Below are 20,164 nucleotides of genomic sequence, written 5' to 3'. Positions count from 1 at the left end.
TATGTGCTAAAGGACCTGTGTCATCATTTTGAATTCTTTTGATAACGTCAACGCATTGAGGGAGTAATTTTTAATTGTAAAATGTATTGTATTTTGGGCATCTGCCCGTTTAAATAAATAAATAAAGAGAAGAGTAAGAGCATCGCCCGCAGTTCGCGTCTTACAGAGGGGGGTGTTTTGTATCGTATTTTTACATTTATAACCTTTTATAATTTTAAAACTTGATCTTAAATCATCTTAATATGGTACTTAGGTAACAATAATATCGAAAACCTCAAACAAGTACTTAAACCAAAGGATCAATACTGGCTAACTTAACTTTGATGGATGTTTATTGTTTCCTAGATGATTCTTTGATCAAATTTACAACATGTTATTTATTTTTGGCCGTGTAAACGGGATATAAGTTGGCAATAAAAAAAACAAAAAAAACCCTTGAATGTTAGTCGTAACTGAACGTCTGACTATCCTCGCTGGGTTTAAGTAATGTGCTGTGTTTTGCAGTTTGCTGACTGGCTTGTAGTTTGTCTGTTCTTATGGGCATGTTTATTTATGTATTTTTGATAGTGTTGTGTCTTGTCAGTTTGTATGTAAAACAAATTTTTTAAAGGGATTTCCGCATTTCCATCTTTCCGGTGTTCTTTTTGTAGACTCATTGTCAATGTGACAACCGTTCCCAATGGATTTTGAATTGCTGTGATTTTATTTTTTTGCAATAGGTGTTTTCTAATTAATCTTGTCTTACCTTGACAGTTTGAGCTTTCAACGGCCTGTCCGGATCCGGTATGTATTCCATCGTGATCCCGTAAAACTGGCCTTTATTTATGTAAGTGACGCGGTCGTCCTCCCTCCTCTGGTTGGTTGAAATCGGCGTCTCAAGATGATACTTAAAACCGTATTGACAGTAGCTGGAAAGGTAAAAAAGAAGGAAATTTAGCCTTTTTTTAAGATGCGCAAAAAGAAAATCTAAAGTGACAAATTGGTACTAAATGTTTACATTTAAACATTTGCCACGGTGGCGGTTCTGTGTTCGAATCCCAGCATAGCCCATGGCTTATTAATGGAGAATAAAACAAAAAATTATTATAAAGTGGTATATACTTTACTTTTTGCTTGATGTGCTTTTTGAAAAAAACGATAAATTTTTTATTGTAATAATTTTGTAAAGAAAACTTTGTACACATCCGCATTATTCTTTGGATAATAATGTAATTTATTTGTACTTTGTATTGAAATCATAGGCGACTCATGGAAACGTAACGCCTGCCTACGAACAATGTTTACCTTTTAAACGTATGAATTATGCATTTTTTGCGTGCAAAATGTATGTATAAATCATGGAAAAATTTATGCATCTGTCCATTTATATCAATAATGCGATGGGAATAAAATATCCTTTGAAGGTCTTCTGTCCGAAGATGTAATATGTTACCAATGTTAGGAGGTTGGAACACGTGTTTCGAAACGTTTAGTGTCTCACACTACTAGTTTCGCATTACATCGGACGCATTTATCAAATTGTTTCTCCTGCTTTCCTTTGGTCTCGAATAAACCGACAAGCGAACGATTCGTATGGAAAATTATGTAAAAGAGAGCGAAACGATGTGATTGCTTGGTATTTCTGCTGACTCGTGGTTTCGAACGTAAAGACTAACCGATGGGATTTGCATATTGACGCTTTCATCGCCCTTTTCCGCACTATATTTGACGTTTTCTGGTCAAATTTCTTATTAAGGTCTAATGATTTTCTTTGACTGTAGTCTGTAGTTTGGCCGTTTCCGTATAGATTTCGTCTGCCTTGTTTCATTTTGACTCTGAGTACCTTTTGTTACAAATTTTTCTTTTGAGAAGAAGAAGAGAAATAACAGACTAACCAAACACTTAAGATGGATAAAAATGCTGAAACAATTTCTGACATTCTGGAAGACAAAAACAGCGAGGGTAGGCGGACGAATCGCATATTTTCTCTACCTCACAGAAAAAAGGAATGTAATCTAACCGTTCCTAACAATAACACTGATCCTAACCCTACTTAACTAAACCGTCCCTAACTCTAACCCTACTTATCTTAACATAACCTAACCATTCCTTACGTAACCTGCAATCTCCACAAATGTAAGTATAATTGTTTATTTTACATATTTTTCCTAGAGTATAAAGCAGCATACTATATGCTATATATAATTATATAGATCGAAAAGAAACTATTAATTACAAAGGAAAAATACTTCTTTTAATAGGACATTGAAGAATGCTTATATTTTCTTAAGTTTTATTTAAATTTACTAACCACTGATCGTATTTTATACTAACATTTTTCACTCGCTTACTTTCTTTCCTTCGATAGAAACCTAACCTAAACCGTCCCTAACTATAACTCAAACCTAACCCTACCTAACCTAACATACCATAACCTTTCCTCATCTAACCTAACACGCATTCCCTAAAAATATAAGTGCACGTGTTTATTTTACACGTTTTTGCTAAGGTTTATATACAGACCGTCAAAAATATCAATTAAATTAAAAAGAAAAAGAAAATCTTTTAATAGGATGTTGAAGGTTCTGGACACTTGCACATTTTCTTTCCTTCGTCGAAAAACAATTAATGCAGGTACTGGACATGTAACCTAACCTGTCTTTAACAGTAACCCTAATCCGAACACATCTCAACTAACCCGTCCCTAACTCTTACCCAAACCTAACCCTACCTAACCTAACATGCCCTAAACATTACTTACCTGCCCAAACCATGCGCAATTACAGGACAAAAAAGTATCCAGCCCAAAAACATATCTATGTTAAATGAGAGGAAACGACCAAGCTACAGGTTTATCATCTCGCAGGCCCCAGGAAATCTCACAACTGTCGAATATTGAGAAACAATCGTTTTTACAACTGAAATTAATGGAATATACAAGTCTAATGAATATTAATAATTCCTGTGGGATTCTTGGGTTCGTTTCTCGAACTGATTAAAAAATTATTTAATTAAACATACAATCTTATCTAATAAATTTGAGGAAATCTTCCGTCAGGTGCGCACTATCAGACATAATTCGCTCTTCTTTTGTACTTAAGACAGGAATTACTATTTTCCAAGTTTAAAGGCTTGGGTAATTATTGCAATTAAATATAATATAGGGCAATTAAGATAAACTGTCTGAGAAATTTTCTACTTTTTGTACCATTGTTAGTTTGTATACGTCGTTCAGAATCTCAGAAAGAAATTGAAACTTGCTTAACTCGTCCCTAACCCTAACTAAACCCATGCGCATTCCCTGATAACGCAAAAAATCTGGTTCTGACCCAAACATTACATCCATGTGAAAATAACTACTTACACTTTGGGAATCTGAATCTTGTCAGCGTCGTTCTGCCTTCCGAAGTCATGCCACGGCCTGGACCTGGATCCGGTCGTGCCGGGGGAGGAATGGGTGGAACCGGCTCGTGCTTCGCCCAACAAGGGTGCCTGACACATATCAGAGTAGTCGAATGACTGAAAAGAAATTAATAACATGCACTTTTACATATAATAATTAAAGACATAGGCGGCGGGAAAGGAAGAGAAATGACAATCTCATCCAGTCGGTCGCCGGTCAAAACAACAATTCTTATTTGCGAATGAGCTTGTAAAATTTGGTTTGGAATTGTGTTCCTCCTCATCGCAGTTTGTTCTCGGAATATCACCAGAAAATGAAGGTTTTTTTTGAAGAGATGAATATCTGAGGGCAAACAGCGAGAACAGGCGGAACACAGGTAATAATAATCTTTAAATTGTTAACAAAAGGCTGAATGCTAATTGCTAAATTGAAAACGTTTTACAATCTCAAAACAAAAAGTCAAACTTGGTTGGAAAAAAGTTAAAAAATATAACGTATCAGGTTCTTGCCTCCATTCATCTTTACTGATGTGACATAATGAATTCGAAATGGAGGATGGTAGAATCTGTAGAAATCATGTAGAAAAAAAATCGTCCGAAGAATGAGACGTGGTTGCGAAACTGCTATGCAGCTGTTCAACCCTTCCGGAAAGGGGTCAAACTTGTCTTAGGGATGAAATTCAATGGTAAAGGGGTCGGCACTGATTGATCATCATTAATTAACATCTTCTGTATTATATAATTATCTGTTATTTGTTTAATATCAATGAATAGGAAGGGGCAGTTTTATCTTTTTTATCGGAACAGGAGCTTCTTAAGCAGGTATTGCTTATATTTCAATTTATAAGAAACCACGACTTCTTCAAGAAGCAGAAGAACGTAAAACAGGATGCAAAAGGTAGACGAAGATTTTCACCTCGCTCGAAACGATAAAACCTGGCTGAGTTATTAGCGAAGACCCGGGATAAAGATCTCCTAACCAGAAATTATCGAGAAGTGTCTTGGAAAAGGCCAGTGGCTGACATATAGGTCTTGCCATTATAAACAAAAAGTGGAGCTTGTCTTGTGCCTCCTCCTGCTTCCGTGTTCTCCGATCCACAAACCAGGTTGGCCCCGATCCTCGTTTGGGACAAACAAGACACAACGAGGTCGTGTTCAACATATCAATGAAACATTTAAATCACCTAGTTTTCTTTTATCGACATCTATCTTACACCAGCGAATAAATGATCCAAGTTTTTTTTTAAATTAGGCATTGCCTGTTGAACTTTTCGGTGTCTTCGGTTCATTAAGTATATTTTTTGTTTGTCCATTTTTCATCTTTTCCTCCTTCATCGTGGAGAAGTTTCATGCTTTTTTTTGTCACTTTTGAGGTTTCGTTGTGGTTGTCTGTGAGGTGAGCCGAGTAGTTTGATTCCCCTATATAATCTTTGTCTTTTATTTTCTCCTTTCCTTCTTCCTCGTGGTGTAGTTTCATACTTTTTTGTTATTTTTGTGGTTTTATCCTGGTTCCCTAAATAATCTTTGCAACTGACTTTTATTCTCCCTCCTTTCCTTCCTCCTCCGTCTTCTTGGAGTAGTTTCACGTTTTTGTATTATTTTTGAGGTTTCGTGGTGGTTTTCTATGAGGTGAGACATGTAGTTTGATTCCTCCAAATGATATTTGTAACGGTCGTTTATTTTCCTTCTTCCTACTGGAGTAGTTTCACGATTTTGTATTATTTTTGAGGTTTCATGGGGTTTTTCTATGAGGTGATCAATGTAGTTTAATTTCCCCTAAATAATCTTTGAAGCTGTCTTTTATTTTCCATCCTTTCTTTTCTCCTCTTGGAATAGTTACTTTTTTATTTTTAAGGTTTCGTAGTGGTTTTTTAGGAGGTGAGCCATGTAGTTTGATTCCTCTAAATAATCTTTATAACAGTCTTTTATTTTCCATCTTTTCCTTCCTCCTCATGGAAGAATAGTTACATTTTTTGTTGTTATTTTTTAGTTTTCTCGGTGGATTTTTAAGAGGTGAGCCGTGTAGTTTGATTTCGCTTAAACAATCTTGTAACTGTCTGTTATTTTTCTTTCATTTCTTCTTCCTCGTAGAGTAGTTCCACTATTTTTTTTGGTTTTGAGGTTTCATGGTTGTTTTTTAAGAGGAGAGTTGCGTCATTTGATTTTCCCTAAATAATCTTTGTAACTGTCTTTTATTTTCCCTCCTTTCCTTCCTCCTCATGGAGTAGTTACATTTTTGTCAATTTTAAGGTTTCGTGGTGGTTCCCTAAATAATCTTTGTAACTGTCTTTTATTTTCCCTCCTTTCCTTCCTCCTCATGGAGTAGTTACATTTTTTGTTAATTTTGAGGTTTCGTGGTGCTTTTTTAAGAGGAGAGTTGCGTAGTTTGATTTTCCCTAAATAATCTTGTAGCTATCTTTTATTTTTCGTCCTTTCCTTATTCCTCGTGGAGTAGCTTCATGATTTTTTTGTGATTTTTGAGGTTTCCTGGTTTGTGACGCTTCCTTTCTTTGCTGTGCGTGTAAATATAGTTTTTGGTCTTGTTTTGTTTATTTTTTTTAACGAGGGTTCGCAATATCAGAGGTTATATCAACCCTCGGGTTGCCGGTGTTTTTGGAAAAAAAAGCCCATTTGTAAGTATGTCGGGTTCGAATGCAGCAGCCCTGCATTCGAACCCGGGACCTTTACCTTACAGTGATGAGCGCCGAGCAACGCCTGCGGCCATCGACGCCCCCTTGTCTTCTTTATTATTTTGCCGATTGTGTGTATCCTGTATTGGGTGTTTCGTGTAGTTTGTTTTCTGTACTGTTTTTTATCATGATTGTAGTGTATTTTAGTGTTTCCAATCTCGTTGGGGGCGTGAGTCAGTTTTTGAATTCACCACGGAGAAATCTGACAATTTAACTTTTCCTGTCCTTTGTTAAACGATTTTCTCTATAGATTTTACTCAGCCAGTTTAAATTGGCGCGTTCACGATTTTGAGGGGTTAATAAAATCTGTGGTTCCAGTGGAAAAGTGGGTTAAGTCAAAAATTGTGAAAATCGAGTTAGGTAGATGAGAAAATAACTTCAGGAAGTTTATTTTGAGGGAATTAGAAAAGCATATTCTTGGGAGATGTTATCCGAGACTCGATTTTGGAGGGAAAACGTTGACTTTGAACCCAATTTTCAGTGCAACCACAGAAATACAAACAAATAGCAATCATCCTTGTCAACTGTGTTAAGAAGATGTATGAAGTCAAAACTAAACTGTTCTTACCTGCTGTATAGCTGTCTGATCTCTGGGCGTAATGGCATCGGCTCCGATACCGCTGTCGGGTGACGGCAGATCGACGGTGAGTCCTGCTGCAGCGATCACCCCTTTGTTGTGGTACGAACTGCTTTGTCGGACGTACCTCTCTACAAAAGAAGCTGTCGCTGCGTTGGGCCCGCTACCGTCGCTCCCGTCCGCGAACGACGGCACCTGCCTCACTTGTGCCGCGTAGGGCGATTGTTCCGCGAAATATTCCCTGTAGTAGGGATCGGAGAAGGCGGCAGCCGAGGATCTCCCTGCGGACGCGGTTATGTAGCCGGAGGTGCTCTGGGAGCCGGCATATTGAGCGTGCTCCGAATATGGTATCGGGGAGGGCGAGCCGCTGCCCCCGTGGGCTTGAGCGTTGGACATGGCTGTGAAAATATGAGTGCCGTAATTGATTCCTGACTTGAGACTCTCACCGGAAATGATCTCTATCTGAGAATTGGGCCCGACATCCTGCGCCATGAGGGAGGAGGTCGAAGAAGGCGTCCCGTTCATCGATCTGTTCCCCTGCTGGGGTGAATGGATAAACTCGTCCTTTATAGACGGAGTATTGTTATTGTTTACGACATCTACGACGAGATCTTGGTGACTACCGGACGTCACTAAAACTACTTTGTGCCTTCCTTTATCGTGACTACTCTTCCTATGATGACTTAGGTCTTCCGGTTCCCTTTTGACCACGGTTTGACTCGAAGGGTGGTGCAGGAAGAGTCCCGGTATGTCGCCGAGAGGCTGTCCTCCGATCTCCAGACTTCCGGATCCGCCGACTCCGCCGTTGGAAGTTTTGAGCTGCGAAGAAAGTATGGCACTACCTCCACTCCCACCTCCGCCCGTTCTGAAACAAAAGAAAAAAAATCCAATTAAAAACAATACATCTTACATTATTTGAATCGTAATTGAAAGAGATTTTAAATTTATTTCTCCTTCGGAACAGACCGAGCTGGGTTTTTACGCATCTATAGAAACCCTGGGACCGGTTTCTCGATAGGAATTCATTCATTAAGATCGTATTACTGATATGTTTTTTCTAATTATGAACAGGGCGAGTGAGGATATGGACGGACGTGTTTCTCCCTAGATAACGTTTTATTGTCACAAGATTTTTCAAATTAAACGAGATTAGGGGTTATAAACTGGCCAAACTATTTTTGCGCTAGAAGAAAAACAAAAGAGAAAACCTTTTTTGAAATTCTCCAAAATTGTATGCTTCGACATCAATCATTGTTTAACAGAAAATTTTCATCTTTAAGCAATGTCAAAAAAAGATAATTCAACAGGATTTTTTTTTTAAATAATAAGAGAAGATATCTACTTCTCTTTGGGGAATTTTATGTCGGATGAAAACTTTCTATCCGTAATGCATCCTCTCGGGCTACCATCTCAAATTCCGATCTTTCCATTCCGAAACATGCCAGGAGACACAATCCCGGCTTTAATTAATAGCCACTTCCATTTTACTTGTAAAACGCGCCTCCATTTCGAGAAGAAGAAAGGCCGATAAAACTAAAAACTACGGCGGACGAGAGATGAAAACTTCATCCGCCCCTTCTCTGAATTAAAAAAAATAAATAAATAAAAAATCCAGCCGATAATTTATTCACAAGGATGGTGAAGTACCGGCGTAACTCCTTTTGGAGCCGGTTGATTTAGACATTTGAGAGAGAAAAAAAAATCCGAATCATAAATGTCACAACTGTATATTACAGGATGGGAATGAGGGAACAACCGTACTCGGTATTTCCAGTCACCCTTTTCCAGTAGGAACTCGAGAAACACCTTCCTCAACATTACAAGACGAATCCTGAAGAAAAAGATGTTGAAAATTTTCAATATTAAAGTCAATAAACCGCAGTTTTTGTTTTCTGTTACAAAATAGCCTGTAAACAAAAATTTCAACCAAACAATTAGGAATTATTAATCAAAAATTTGACTTGAAATCTTTGACTATTTTGTAGCTCTTTCCCGTCAAATTCACCTTTTTTTAACTCAAAATTAAACTTTTATTGATTTCAAATTAGCCACTTTTTATTTCCAATTAACCCTTTTTTAAAGCATTAAAAAACAGATGTAAAGTAAAATTACTATGCATTTGGGAATTTAAAAAATATAAAATGGGATCTCATACAAAATACTACATGAAAATCAATTATAATCCGAATTATTATTTCTTTTTATATTTAATTACATACAGTTTAATTTTCAATTGTTACTCATTTTAATGCAGTATTTTTTTATAAGGACCCATTTTATATTAAAAAAAGTCTCAAATTAAAAGAGGAATCCTTTATTTTTATATTTAATATTATATAATTTTTAATTGTAATTGTAATTACTTTTCATATAGTTTGTAAAAACCAATTTCATATTAAAAAAAAATTCAAATTAAAAAAATATTTTTTAATTTTTATATTTAATTTTATATAAAGTTTAAATTTAATTATAATTAATTTTAATATGGTCTTCTAAGAGCCCAATTATTTCATGTTTAAAAAAATTCAAGTTTTTAATATTTTTAATACTCTAAAGAAAGGGTTAATTCGAAATCAAAAAGGGTTAATTTGAAATTAAAAAGGGATGATTTGGTATGAAATAAGATTATTTTAAAATTAAAAAGGTTTAATTTGACGGGAAAAGCTATATATTTCATATAACTTTTCACAAATGATATTGTTTAGAAATTTGTCTTTAATGGTATCTAGCGAGGATCTGGGTTCTCTCTTCCGATTTTTGGATGAAAGAGGGTTGCTTTATTGTATATAGTGCGTGTGTTGAAAGTGAATGTATTCATTTGCGTGAATGTTTAGTGCGAGTGAATCCATGGCGGAATATGGAGTACCCCCACCGACCTTCAATTAGGTTAGTATATAACAGGTGTAAGGTGATGTAGGAATATCCAGCACTCCATCACCCCAATTGAATGAACGGTGTGTAAATAGGAAAGAATGTATTTAAGAATGAATGGATCTGGATCTAGGAACTGCGTTGGGCGCTGAATTGACCTAGCTGTTGACAGCACCCAGATTTGACCCGGGACTGCTAAAACCCGATGGTGGGTGATTCTCGAGGCCTGCAGGTTATTTATATTACAAAAACTGGAATTGACAGTGGACTGGGAGAAGTGATTGGCTCAACTCTGTGTGTACACGTGTGTGCAGATTGCTTATATAAATCCAAATTTTTAAACGGTGTAGACTTTTATGTTCAAATGGAATGTTTAACCCTTTCTTGCCCAAAGTTGCTTGCCAACTTGAGGAGTTTTGGTAAGGTTAACAGGAAATCCCATGAGTTTAGGGCGGGTGCTTTGATGTCCCTGTTCTGCTTCTTCTCGTGTATTGGCAACACTGATTTATTTGGCGCCAATATAACTCTGTTACCAAATTCATGGGATTTCCCTCTAAGACAACATTGGGCAGTAAAGGGTTAAATACCCTGATGAAAAGAGGCGCGAATATTTGGTGTAAATTTTTTGTTCAAATACTCAATAATAAAAATTTCTTATTCCTTTCCGTCTTTTATTTTCCATTTAAGTCTAAAAGGAAGGGGGATTTATTTTTTTATTATAAATTAGGCCGTACACGAATTTTCTCATTGGGTGATAAAACAAAGGAGGATTGAAAACATTTAAAAAAAAAAAATAAAAAAAATGAAAACAATGCCCTTTAATAATAATCGAATTCACCCGAGGAGCCGGACTCTCTCGATATTACAAAATTGACCAATTTATGTTATTAATTGGTTCGAGGTGGGTACGCAGCCGTCACTAATCATGCTCAGCTGGTAATAGCCGTACCCAGACGGTGCACTTTTAAAAATAGGAAATTACATATAATTTCTGTAATTTTTCTCCGCTAATTTTATTCAGATGTTTTGCCCTGTGGCCGGCTTTTGTCTTACAGCTCACGGCCCTGGATTAATAGGCGAAAACCGCTTTACAGGAAGCCGGGCACGGCCGAAATCCAGTCCGGGAGTTGAACGATAACTTCCGCTCGCTTTCAACCATTCTCGGTCAAATAGATCTGCGGACCACTTTCTGTAATTAAAACGTGATTTAATTGAAAGTGCATTAGTTCGAAACGGTAGGTGAAAAGGCTGGTGGATATTCACACAAAGTTTGTTGTTCTTCTGTTTTTGCATGTGACCATTCGTCTAATTTTTTTGTACTCGCCTAACGAAATAGGTGAACTTCGAAATTTCCTTTTTCTATCGTACCGTTAATATCTGTAACGTCTTTAAGTCGTACCGTATTTTTTTTTCCAAAATCCGAAAAACCGGTTTCTGTCCTCCATCGGAACCTGGTCTTTTACCCCATCTCTTCCTTTCATAACTTATTCTACTTTGGTCATTTTGTTCCAGTTTTAGTTTTCAATTGACGGGATTAAATTTGAATTTACGACGACTTGATTTTTTAAAATTACCAATTTATTTTGAAAAAAAAACACGAAAAAACTTGCGGTGCTCAACTGCTTCTAGCAATAGTGTGCAGTTATAATATAATAGAAATAAAGATCTATCATTCATCTAGAATTATCAAACCTTGGAAGATGGAGAGAGGACCCGGCCATTACTGGAACACAGTGTTAAGGAGGGTTGGCTATAGGGTCAGGAGGCCACTTGTTAAGTAGGGTGGAGGGTTTGTCAACGGTGGGAAAAAAAAAATTGCGCTAGTGGATTGCTTTGTGAGCAATGGACACACATTATCACGAGTATTGTCTAGGTCTTTATGGATAGTTGGTCAATGATGGAAGGATTACGAGGATTGGCTGAGCTCCACAGCTCAATTCCAGTCCAAATCAAAGCGTTTGTATTTTAGTTTGTTGGATTTAGACTCAAGTAGGCGTGTGAATTGTTTGAAACCGGTTCTTTTTAGACTAGTGCGTGGATTCCACGATTTTTTCCACTAACCATAGATGATTGCTGGCATGACTGCATCCAATGAGCACGGGGAACCTCTGATATGTAGGAGGCTCAACAGGCTTAAGACATGGCATGCCTGCACCCAATGAGTATGGAGAACCTCTGATAAGAATGGGCCTCAACTGGCTTAAGACGGACTCGTTGACAAGTTAAAAAGGACAAATCAAAAATGGATCTTTAATGAGTCCAAAACCTGGTGGAGCAACACCCCCGGGCATGAGGCAGGCGAAGAGATTCGTAGAAAGGCCATCCGCAAGACTTACAAAGGAATTACTTGAAGTAAACCGCATCAGAACCCGGACTCTGGTTCGACTCCTGACATGACACCCTAGGTAGGGTAGGAGTACAGACACTGCCAGGAAGAGGAGACGTTTTATATAGTGAGGGTATATGCAGATGCAGATTCTTGCTACTAGGTTAGGAAAAGCCACAAGAAAGATCTTACGCTAAGAGCCGTTGGCAAGGCTATGGAGGTTGGTTAACAACCTGAAGCTGGCCAGTAAGTAATCAAAATAGATGCACATTAGATCTACCCAGGTCGAGGTGCAAAAGGTGTTGTGGCCTCTTTTATTCCCTGTTCCTACCAGGTCCTCTCGAGAGTTCACATTCATCGCTCCAAGTAAAGCCCAAGGATGTGGATTTGAACTGTCGGCAATCACCTCTACAATAGTGCTTCCAAACAGCATCAACCCCGCTAATAAACAAGAGCTCAACTTGTTGACTTGTTCTAATGGAGCAAGCAGTGAACAGAAGCCGCTATCTTTACTAAAACAAGTACATAAACTAAAAGTCCAACAACTCACACTCATCGTTCTAAGTAAAACCAAGGTAGTAAGATTTGAACTGCTGGCTGTCAGCGCAACTTGGATATTGCTTTCACAATCATGCAGCTACTCTGATGAACAGGGGCTCAACAGGATTAAGTCACAATTGTCGACGAGTTCTAATGAAGCAAGCAGTTAATAGAAGCCCCTCTTTCAGCACAGGAATAACTGCATAAGCAACAGGGTTTTCTCAACAGTTCATACTCATAGCACTCGACTTGACTCACAGCTACCCGAGGCATTACCCACCCTATAGTCCAACGCTGGCTTCCCGACACGTCTTCTTCTTAGGGCCACCACACGACCTGTCACTAAAGTAGGATTAGCTAGATTGAGTGCCCCACCATGAATTTTAGATAGGGTTCAGGGCTTGCCCTGTCATCCGCGAAGGATTGGGATTTAGAGTTGGGTGTATAGGACATAGAAGAGAGCGTCGAAGTCTAGAAATGGAGCTAAAGAAAACCCTTAAGGATACGACCGAGTCCTTTTCTAGTTGCTGTACGCAAGGGTTATAAATTTGTGTGATATGCATTTGATGATGTAGGCAAATATTCAAATCATCTGAATTCAAAATGATAACATGCAAAACCAATGTGATGTTTACAAAGTTGACCTCCAGGAAACCTCATGAAACTTTCCTTTTACGACGTGGGACATGGGATTAAGGATTTAACGAGCAAAGTAACTTAAAAAGTCCCGTGGAACTTGAGTTAATTGCAAAAGGGGGACTTCTTTTTTTTCTCTAGTAGACCCTAACTGCTTTTTGCATCGCGTACGTTCGGATCCTGGAAGGTATTTGTTAATGCTCCCCTCGGCCGGTAACCCACGGTGATAGTCCATTTTTTGTATGTGCGTGAAAGGCGATTCCGGTGCGAGAGGCGAGTGTCGGACCGCGTTAACCTGTGCTTATTATGTGACTCACGTGAGTGGCAAATTATGTGCACAAGCTTATTCGAATAGTTTTATATGGGGTGCAGACACAATCGAGGCATGCTCGTCACGTTTCGAGGCGGGTCCCGAGCACCACCGGGCCGCCGCCGACCCGCCACGACGTCAACAACCTTCGACAGGTTAAACATTTTCAATAACGTGTTAAAGACTTTTTCAATGTTGGTGGCCGACCGCTGTTGGTGGCTTTCTACACCATTTGCTAGGTAAAAATTAAGAAAGGGAGACGACTGGAGGAAGCCTGCATTATTGAAAGTAGATTTTTAAGATATCAGGCTGGGTCTTGAACAAATGGAATCTTCAGGTAGGCGTGGACAAGGTTTGTTTGGAAAAGGTTCATTGATTATTTTCCGAAGGATATTGGATTGAAGATTTCTTATTCTTTGGGTGTTGAATCTCAGAGTATAAATAAGTCCGAGTTTCGATCGACAACAGGATTGAGAAAATAAAGAAATGGTCAAAAATTTCTATTTCGTACATTAAGCTTGACTCATCTCGGCGTGTTCAAACAAACAAATGACATTTCCAGTCCTTCCATGGAATTAAAAAACGATGAATAGTGAAACTTCTACTTGAGTTATGCAGGGTGATGAACTTGTAGTTTGATCGTTTTCGACAAACTCACCCCGAAATCTGGTACACAGAAACAGCTAGGAATAGGAGACCGAGATAATCGAAAAAGGCAAAACTACAAGTCTTTACCTAATGATTATTTGGAGATCGTGAGATGCGGTCTGGGGTGACGTAGGTTTTAGAAAAACATTTTCTTTATCGTGCCAACGTTTCGATCTTTATTGGGATCATCTTCAGGGCCTTGTGTTGTCTGCATTTCAACAAAGTTCTCTGGTTGATAGCCGATGCAAATTTCTTCTCATTGCTGGTGATTTCCTTCAGAATACTCTTTACTCTGTGTCCATATGTAGTTGAAACCTGTTCATAGAATCCCACGTTCTTCGTTTTTCTCGTGTAGAAATGTGCCTTTATTTAATTGTGACATTTCCTTATGAGGCCTGCGGGGTTTTTGTATCGTCCTGGTCAGCTTATCCTCTCAGTTTTGGTCGAATCTTTTTTCACAGCATCATTTCCAGGTGTGAATATTATGAGGACTTTTATAGGATATGTCTTAGGATTATGCCAGGACTTTTCTGAAACTCTAAAGCAGCGTAGACAGACCAGCATGATCAGAAAGGACAAAATGTGACGGTTGTTTTGATGATCTCGGCCTGCCAACCTTAGCTGTTTTAATGTATCAGATTTCGGCGTCGTCAACGGAAGGATGGTCGACCAGGACGAACAGAATAGATGTTAGCACAAGTGACCATACAACCCGGAAGGCCTCAAGAACAGATCACGATTCAATAGAGATTGGCCTATCCTTGCTGTTTTGGCATTGACATTTTAAATGGTTAGTTTTGTCTAAAGACGACGAAATTTCAAAGCTTGTCTCACTGTCCGAAGCAGCAAGACAGTTAAACCGGGATGACCGGAAAGAACGAAACTTGTGGACCTCTTCACAATTCAACGAAGACTTAAAATACCTTCTGAAATTTAAAGTTTCCATTGCAGACCGCTGATATTCTTCTTGTGCGGCCGTACCATTAGAAAAAAATCCCCCTTTGCAAGTCGGATGTAATTAATTTTTGTTCACATGTGACAATACGATCAAGGCAAATGAACTTAGGGAGTTATTCGTTTGTATTTATACAGCTGGCGATCGGTAACTTAATGGGGTTCCCAGGTATTGAATTTTTTTAGCCTTTTATATCTTTCCGAGGTGCCTTTGGTCGTAAGCGATCTCGTCCCCCGGAACGGATTTAATTCAGTTTAAATCATTAATTCGTCCTGGATCTGCTACGACAGAAAGGAAGTTTCTTACCACCTGACACGGCCTGGTATAAAAATTCACCGTTTGACCAGTTCAGATTTTTTTTATAATGATTTATTGGATAAATTATAGATTTTTTTGTTGCACGATTGCAAGAAAGAATCATGAAAATTTGATGATGGGTGTTGGTCTGCCGAACCGGCATGGAGTCACTTTTGGGTCCGTCTTCACTCGCGGGTTTGTTGAATAACTCAAACGCGTTTCGGCATCTTCAGTGAGGAACTACGATGTGAAAAAAATGATTGCCTGAAAATGATTCAATAAGTTGCCCTATCCAGGTTTAAACATTTGATTTCCTACTTTTTATAATGCAAGTTTTTCTATAATTAACACTTTTGTCTTTGTGGTGGAATAAAAAATCGTCAATAAATTTTTTTATTTTATTTTTTAAGGGGAACGGTGAGAAGTACAACGGGGTTGATTTATATGGAGAAAAAGCCACAGCAGGGGAAGGAAAGCCCTATCTCTAAAAGGGTTTCCTGTTGATTTCTAGAAATCAGCTCACTTGTTTGAAACTGGTCTCTGATTTCTCTCTCAAGTTCGTGAGAACTTTTATTAAAAAAAAAAGAGCATGCTTGTAGTTTTACTCTGATAATAAACTCAATTTAATTTGAACTCCCGAATCGCAAAAGGGAAAAATGCCGTTAAGCTAATGGGCTTAAAACGTCGCTTTTTCTCCATCTCTTCCGCCTTAAATGGATTTAAATACAAATTCCGTCTTTATCGTAAATTATTTATTTAAACTTTACTCTTCAGGCCGTCTTATATCGGATTAATCGTCCGAATAAAATGTTAATGCGAAAAGAATCCACCTGGGTGTGTCCGTTGGACATTTCAATGATACGCCACTCCCCTCAGAGGCTCAATTATTTATTAGATTAGCGGTTTAATTAAGTTAAACGTTTGTTCGGCCCAATTAAAAAAAAACTCCTTATAAAAAAATCTTAATAAACTTGTACATAATAAATTGTTAATTAATCGGAACAATTTTAACAGGTCCAGTGCAAAAGGCAAAACAGATCTTACAAAAAACATTGCTATGCTTATTCTTCATATGATTTCGACGTTAACATACAATTATAGTGTGTCCATCCTTTTATTATTTTAAAAATATAAATAAAGCCTCCTGCAAAACCTTCAGAATTTAACTAGTTCGTAGTAGTTGCTGGTTCATTCTTAGCGAAAATAAATACAGTTTTCGCCTCCGAACCATAGTCAAATTTTTCATTTTTGTAAATAGTTGAACAATGATTGCCTTTATAAATTACAATGAAGGTCCAAAATGTGATGATCATAAACAGAGGTTAATCACCCTGCATACATCAAGGAGAAGTGAACCTCAAAATTTATTGTTTTATAATTCTATGGTAGGAAGTCTTTATCTGAACTGCGATGATGTCGTGATGAATCAAACGCCGTTGTATGAGAATACAAATTTTAGCCTTTTTTTTTGTTCTAACCCTGATCGTTTTTAATAACTCCTAGTCGACTGAGATTATTTTGAAATTAATTATTTAACTATTTGATACGAAAATGCCTGATTTTTTTCACTTCCATGGGCCGAATGGATAAATCAACAAGCGTAGTCCATCCAACGGATCTTTTGAAAACCACATAGACTTTTTTTTTATTAAATATTTTTGTTGTGTTTAGTCCTTATAGCTTTAAAAGTTTTGTAATATTTAGAAACACCTTATATTTAATGAATGTTGCACAAACATTTTCTTTGTATGGGGAATGGGAAATTTAATTTCTTTGATAAAAAAAAAAAAAACAACATAATAACTGGCCATGGCTTACTGACAAATAAAGAATTAGTTTGTTCACATCTATTTTGGCATTTACATCTTCACAGGTTAGTTTTGGGTAAAGATATGACAAAACGTGTCGAATCAGCGAGGACAGGCGGACCACGAATACCGGAAAGAACGAAACTACAGTTGCTACGGAAGAGTTGTAGTTTTATCGTTTTTGATTGTCTTGGTCTGTCCACGTTGCTTGTACGTATCAAAGTAGTTTTGACATTTTGAAATGTTTCCCTAAAACTGACCACTAAAGATGACAGTGGCCAATTAGCAAAGGTTGGCAGACCAAGAGTCTCGAAAACTAAAAGCATTCATTGTACCTGTAGGCCATCCTGGTACTCCTGTCCTTGCGGCTTTGGCCCGTTAGATGAGTTTTGATATTTCGATATCTTTACCCAAAACTTACTAATGATGATCTCACTGTCACAACAGCAAGGACAGGCCAAGATCAAGACAAGTTTTTATTGAATTGTGATTTCTTCTTGAGGTCCGCCAGGTTGCATCGGCTTGTCCGTTTTGATCGACCTGGTAAAACCTACCGACGATGACGATATCTAATACACCAAAACAGCTAAGATTGGTGGCAGACCAAGATATTTAAAAACGACGAAACTACAAGCCCTTCATAGCATTTATAGTTTCGTCCTTTCTGATCGTCCTGATCTGTCTGTCCACGCTGCTTTGACGCATAAAACGAGTTTTGGCATTTTGAAATCTTTACATAAAACTAACTACTAAACATGTCAGTACCAAAAAATCAAAGATTGACAGACAAAGATCATCAAAAAAAAGGACAAAACTATAAGTCCTTCATTGCACATGTACTGCCTGACCGTCAGAAGAGTTTTGGCATTTTGACATATTTAGCAAAAACTTACCACTGACGATGTCTTTGCCAAACTAGACCAAGACCAAACAACAAGTTTTTAACTGTCAACGAACAACTGCAGACAATTTCTTCAACCGTGCAAGCTAAAATCTATACCATTCCTCATAAAAAGAACATTTTTGGACAACCTTTATTGAATATAAGGTGTTTCTGAATATTACGAAACTTTTAATGGTTGAAATAATAAAGACAACTTGAGAAAAGTCTTTCTTGGTTTCAAAAGCTCCACTGGATCGGCATCACTTTTCGATTTATCCAGTCGGCCCGTGACAAAATCAGGCTTTTCGTGTAACACAGTCGAATTATTAGTTGAGACGTATGAGATTAGAAGAAACGTCCTTTCTGATGATTTGGGATTTCAAAAAGTAAACATATTAAAAAAGAAAATAAATAAAACAAGTGTCTTATTGAAAAGTTGAATTAGGGATAAATCGAGATTTAACTTTCAAAGTTAATGCCTTCAGGTTTGGAATGCGTAGGCCGAGGCATTAATTACTTTAATGGCAGAGAATTTATAAACTTCACGAAATGACTGTTACGCAACGGCTAATACCGGACTTCCAAAACAGTTTAGAAGTGAGCTTTATTTTATCCGGTTTTTACACTCCCATCCTACAGAATTTAGAGAGAAAAAAATTGATAAATTTCTCTATTAATCAAGGATTAACAAACAGATGCAAATCCGAAGGAAGGATGGGAAAATTTATTTTTTTGAACCGATTTTTATTAATTGAAGAGAAAACCGGGCCTATTAAATGGGCTGTTTACCTTTAATCTTTTTATTTTTTTTTTAATACCTGCTGTGTAATTTACAATCGACTCGTATGAAGAGCGTACATACATCAAGGAGGCGAATGTTTTTCTTTATTCATTCACCGTCTTTCGACGGCCGGCCGGCCCAAGGAGCAGCGGCCAGTTTTTATCCTTAAGGTCAAGGTCAATCCAACGGTCTCCTCCGGCTGAAAAATCTTTTTAAAATAATTTATCCCGTAAGGACGTGTCCACTTATAGTAAATTACCACCGGTATATTATGACATGTCGATACAGTGAAGCTTTCAAATTACAATAATTACAGATGTTTGGCTAAAGCTTGGAGGCAGCGGTAGTCCGAAGTTGGGGGAGGCTTGGGCGCATTCGGTTCGTCCGCTGGACAAATTATAAACGCCTCGCAAATACGCCAAAGGCTATTTTTTAATAAAAAGTGCTTTGTCATTTATTTAATTATTCCCCTATTTGAACGATGTTCGTATGGACGAAGAAAATATCAAGGCCGAACAGCTTGTAGACTTTTTCTTTTCTTCTCTCACTCCCTTGCATTCTATAATCTAAGAAGATCAGAAACACCGCGGGATCAAAGTTAAAAAAAAAAGTTGATAAATAATATCAACTGTATGCCGAACAGAAGTCGATATTTCTAAACATAGAAATTCGTAAAGCTGGTTGGTCAGCGAGTGGTTCACTTTAATAGCTGTTAACTACAGTTTCTCACTGAGTTTGGCGTGAAACGTAAACCAGCGACAATAGGCGGACGATCGAGAATTAGGTACAAGTCTTTCACGTTAAAGAGTGTGAATTGTTCGACTGTCAAAAAATTCTTGACATTGTGAATTTTTAAAAAAATTATCTCTTAAACTGTTAGCTGATAATAAGATTGGATAATCAATAAAAAATTTAAAATATAAATAAGACTAAATAAACCCCTGAGTTAGGCTCAGGTCATTTACAATGAAGAGTGTGGATTCTTCATTTGATTGAAAAAATCCTGGGCCTGTCCAACCTTTTAATTTTTTTAAATATGTATCTCTTAAACTGTTAGCTGATAATAAAATTGGATAATTAATAATAGTTTTACAATAGCAATAAGGCCAAATTTAATTTTGAATTAGTCTCAGAACATTCAGGATGAAAAGTGTGGATTCTTCATTTAATTAAAAAAAAAAAATCCTCGGCCATTTTGGTCACTTTATTTTTAATTATCCATATTATTAGTAAGATGGATATTTAATAAGAGTTTTAAGATAGAAATAAGACTAAATTTAACCTTGAGTTAGGCTCTGTTCATTCACAATGAAGACGGTGGATTCTTCATATGACTTGAAAAAATCATGAGCCTGTTCAACCTTTTAATTTTTTAAATATATATGTCTAAAATTGTTAGCTGATAATAAAGTTGGATAATACATAATTAATAATAGTTTTAAAATAGCAACAAGACTACAT

At 37.3% G+C, this 20,164-nt stretch overlaps 1 protein-coding gene across 4 annotated transcripts in view; it reads right to left on the bottom strand.

The window, feature by feature from the left end:
• The window catches only part of LOC106663311 (protein grainyhead), an 86,315-nt gene that overhangs the window by 13,483 nt on the left and 52,668 nt on the right, over positions 1–20,164 (bottom strand). For all 4 annotated transcript variants that reach the window (XM_024229541.1, XM_014388049.2, XM_024229542.1 and 1 more), the window contains 3 exons: positions 6,640–7,513; positions 3,344–3,498; positions 746–908 (listed from right to left, as the gene is read on the bottom strand). In XM_024229541.1, coding sequence (XP_024085309.1) covers positions 746–908; positions 3,344–3,498; positions 6,640–7,513 — 1,192 coding nt within the window. The remainder of the gene's footprint in view (positions 1–745; positions 909–3,343; positions 3,499–6,639; positions 7,514–20,164) is intronic.

The sequence above is a fragment of the Cimex lectularius genome, unplaced genomic scaffold, assembly GCF_000648675.2.
Source record: "Cimex lectularius strain Harlan isolate CLEC.00 unplaced genomic scaffold, Clec_2.1 scaffold411, whole genome shotgun sequence".
Classification (NCBI taxonomy): Eukaryota; Metazoa; Arthropoda; class Insecta; order Hemiptera; family Cimicidae; genus Cimex; species Cimex lectularius.
This window is presented reverse-complemented; position numbering and strand designations above follow the sequence as displayed.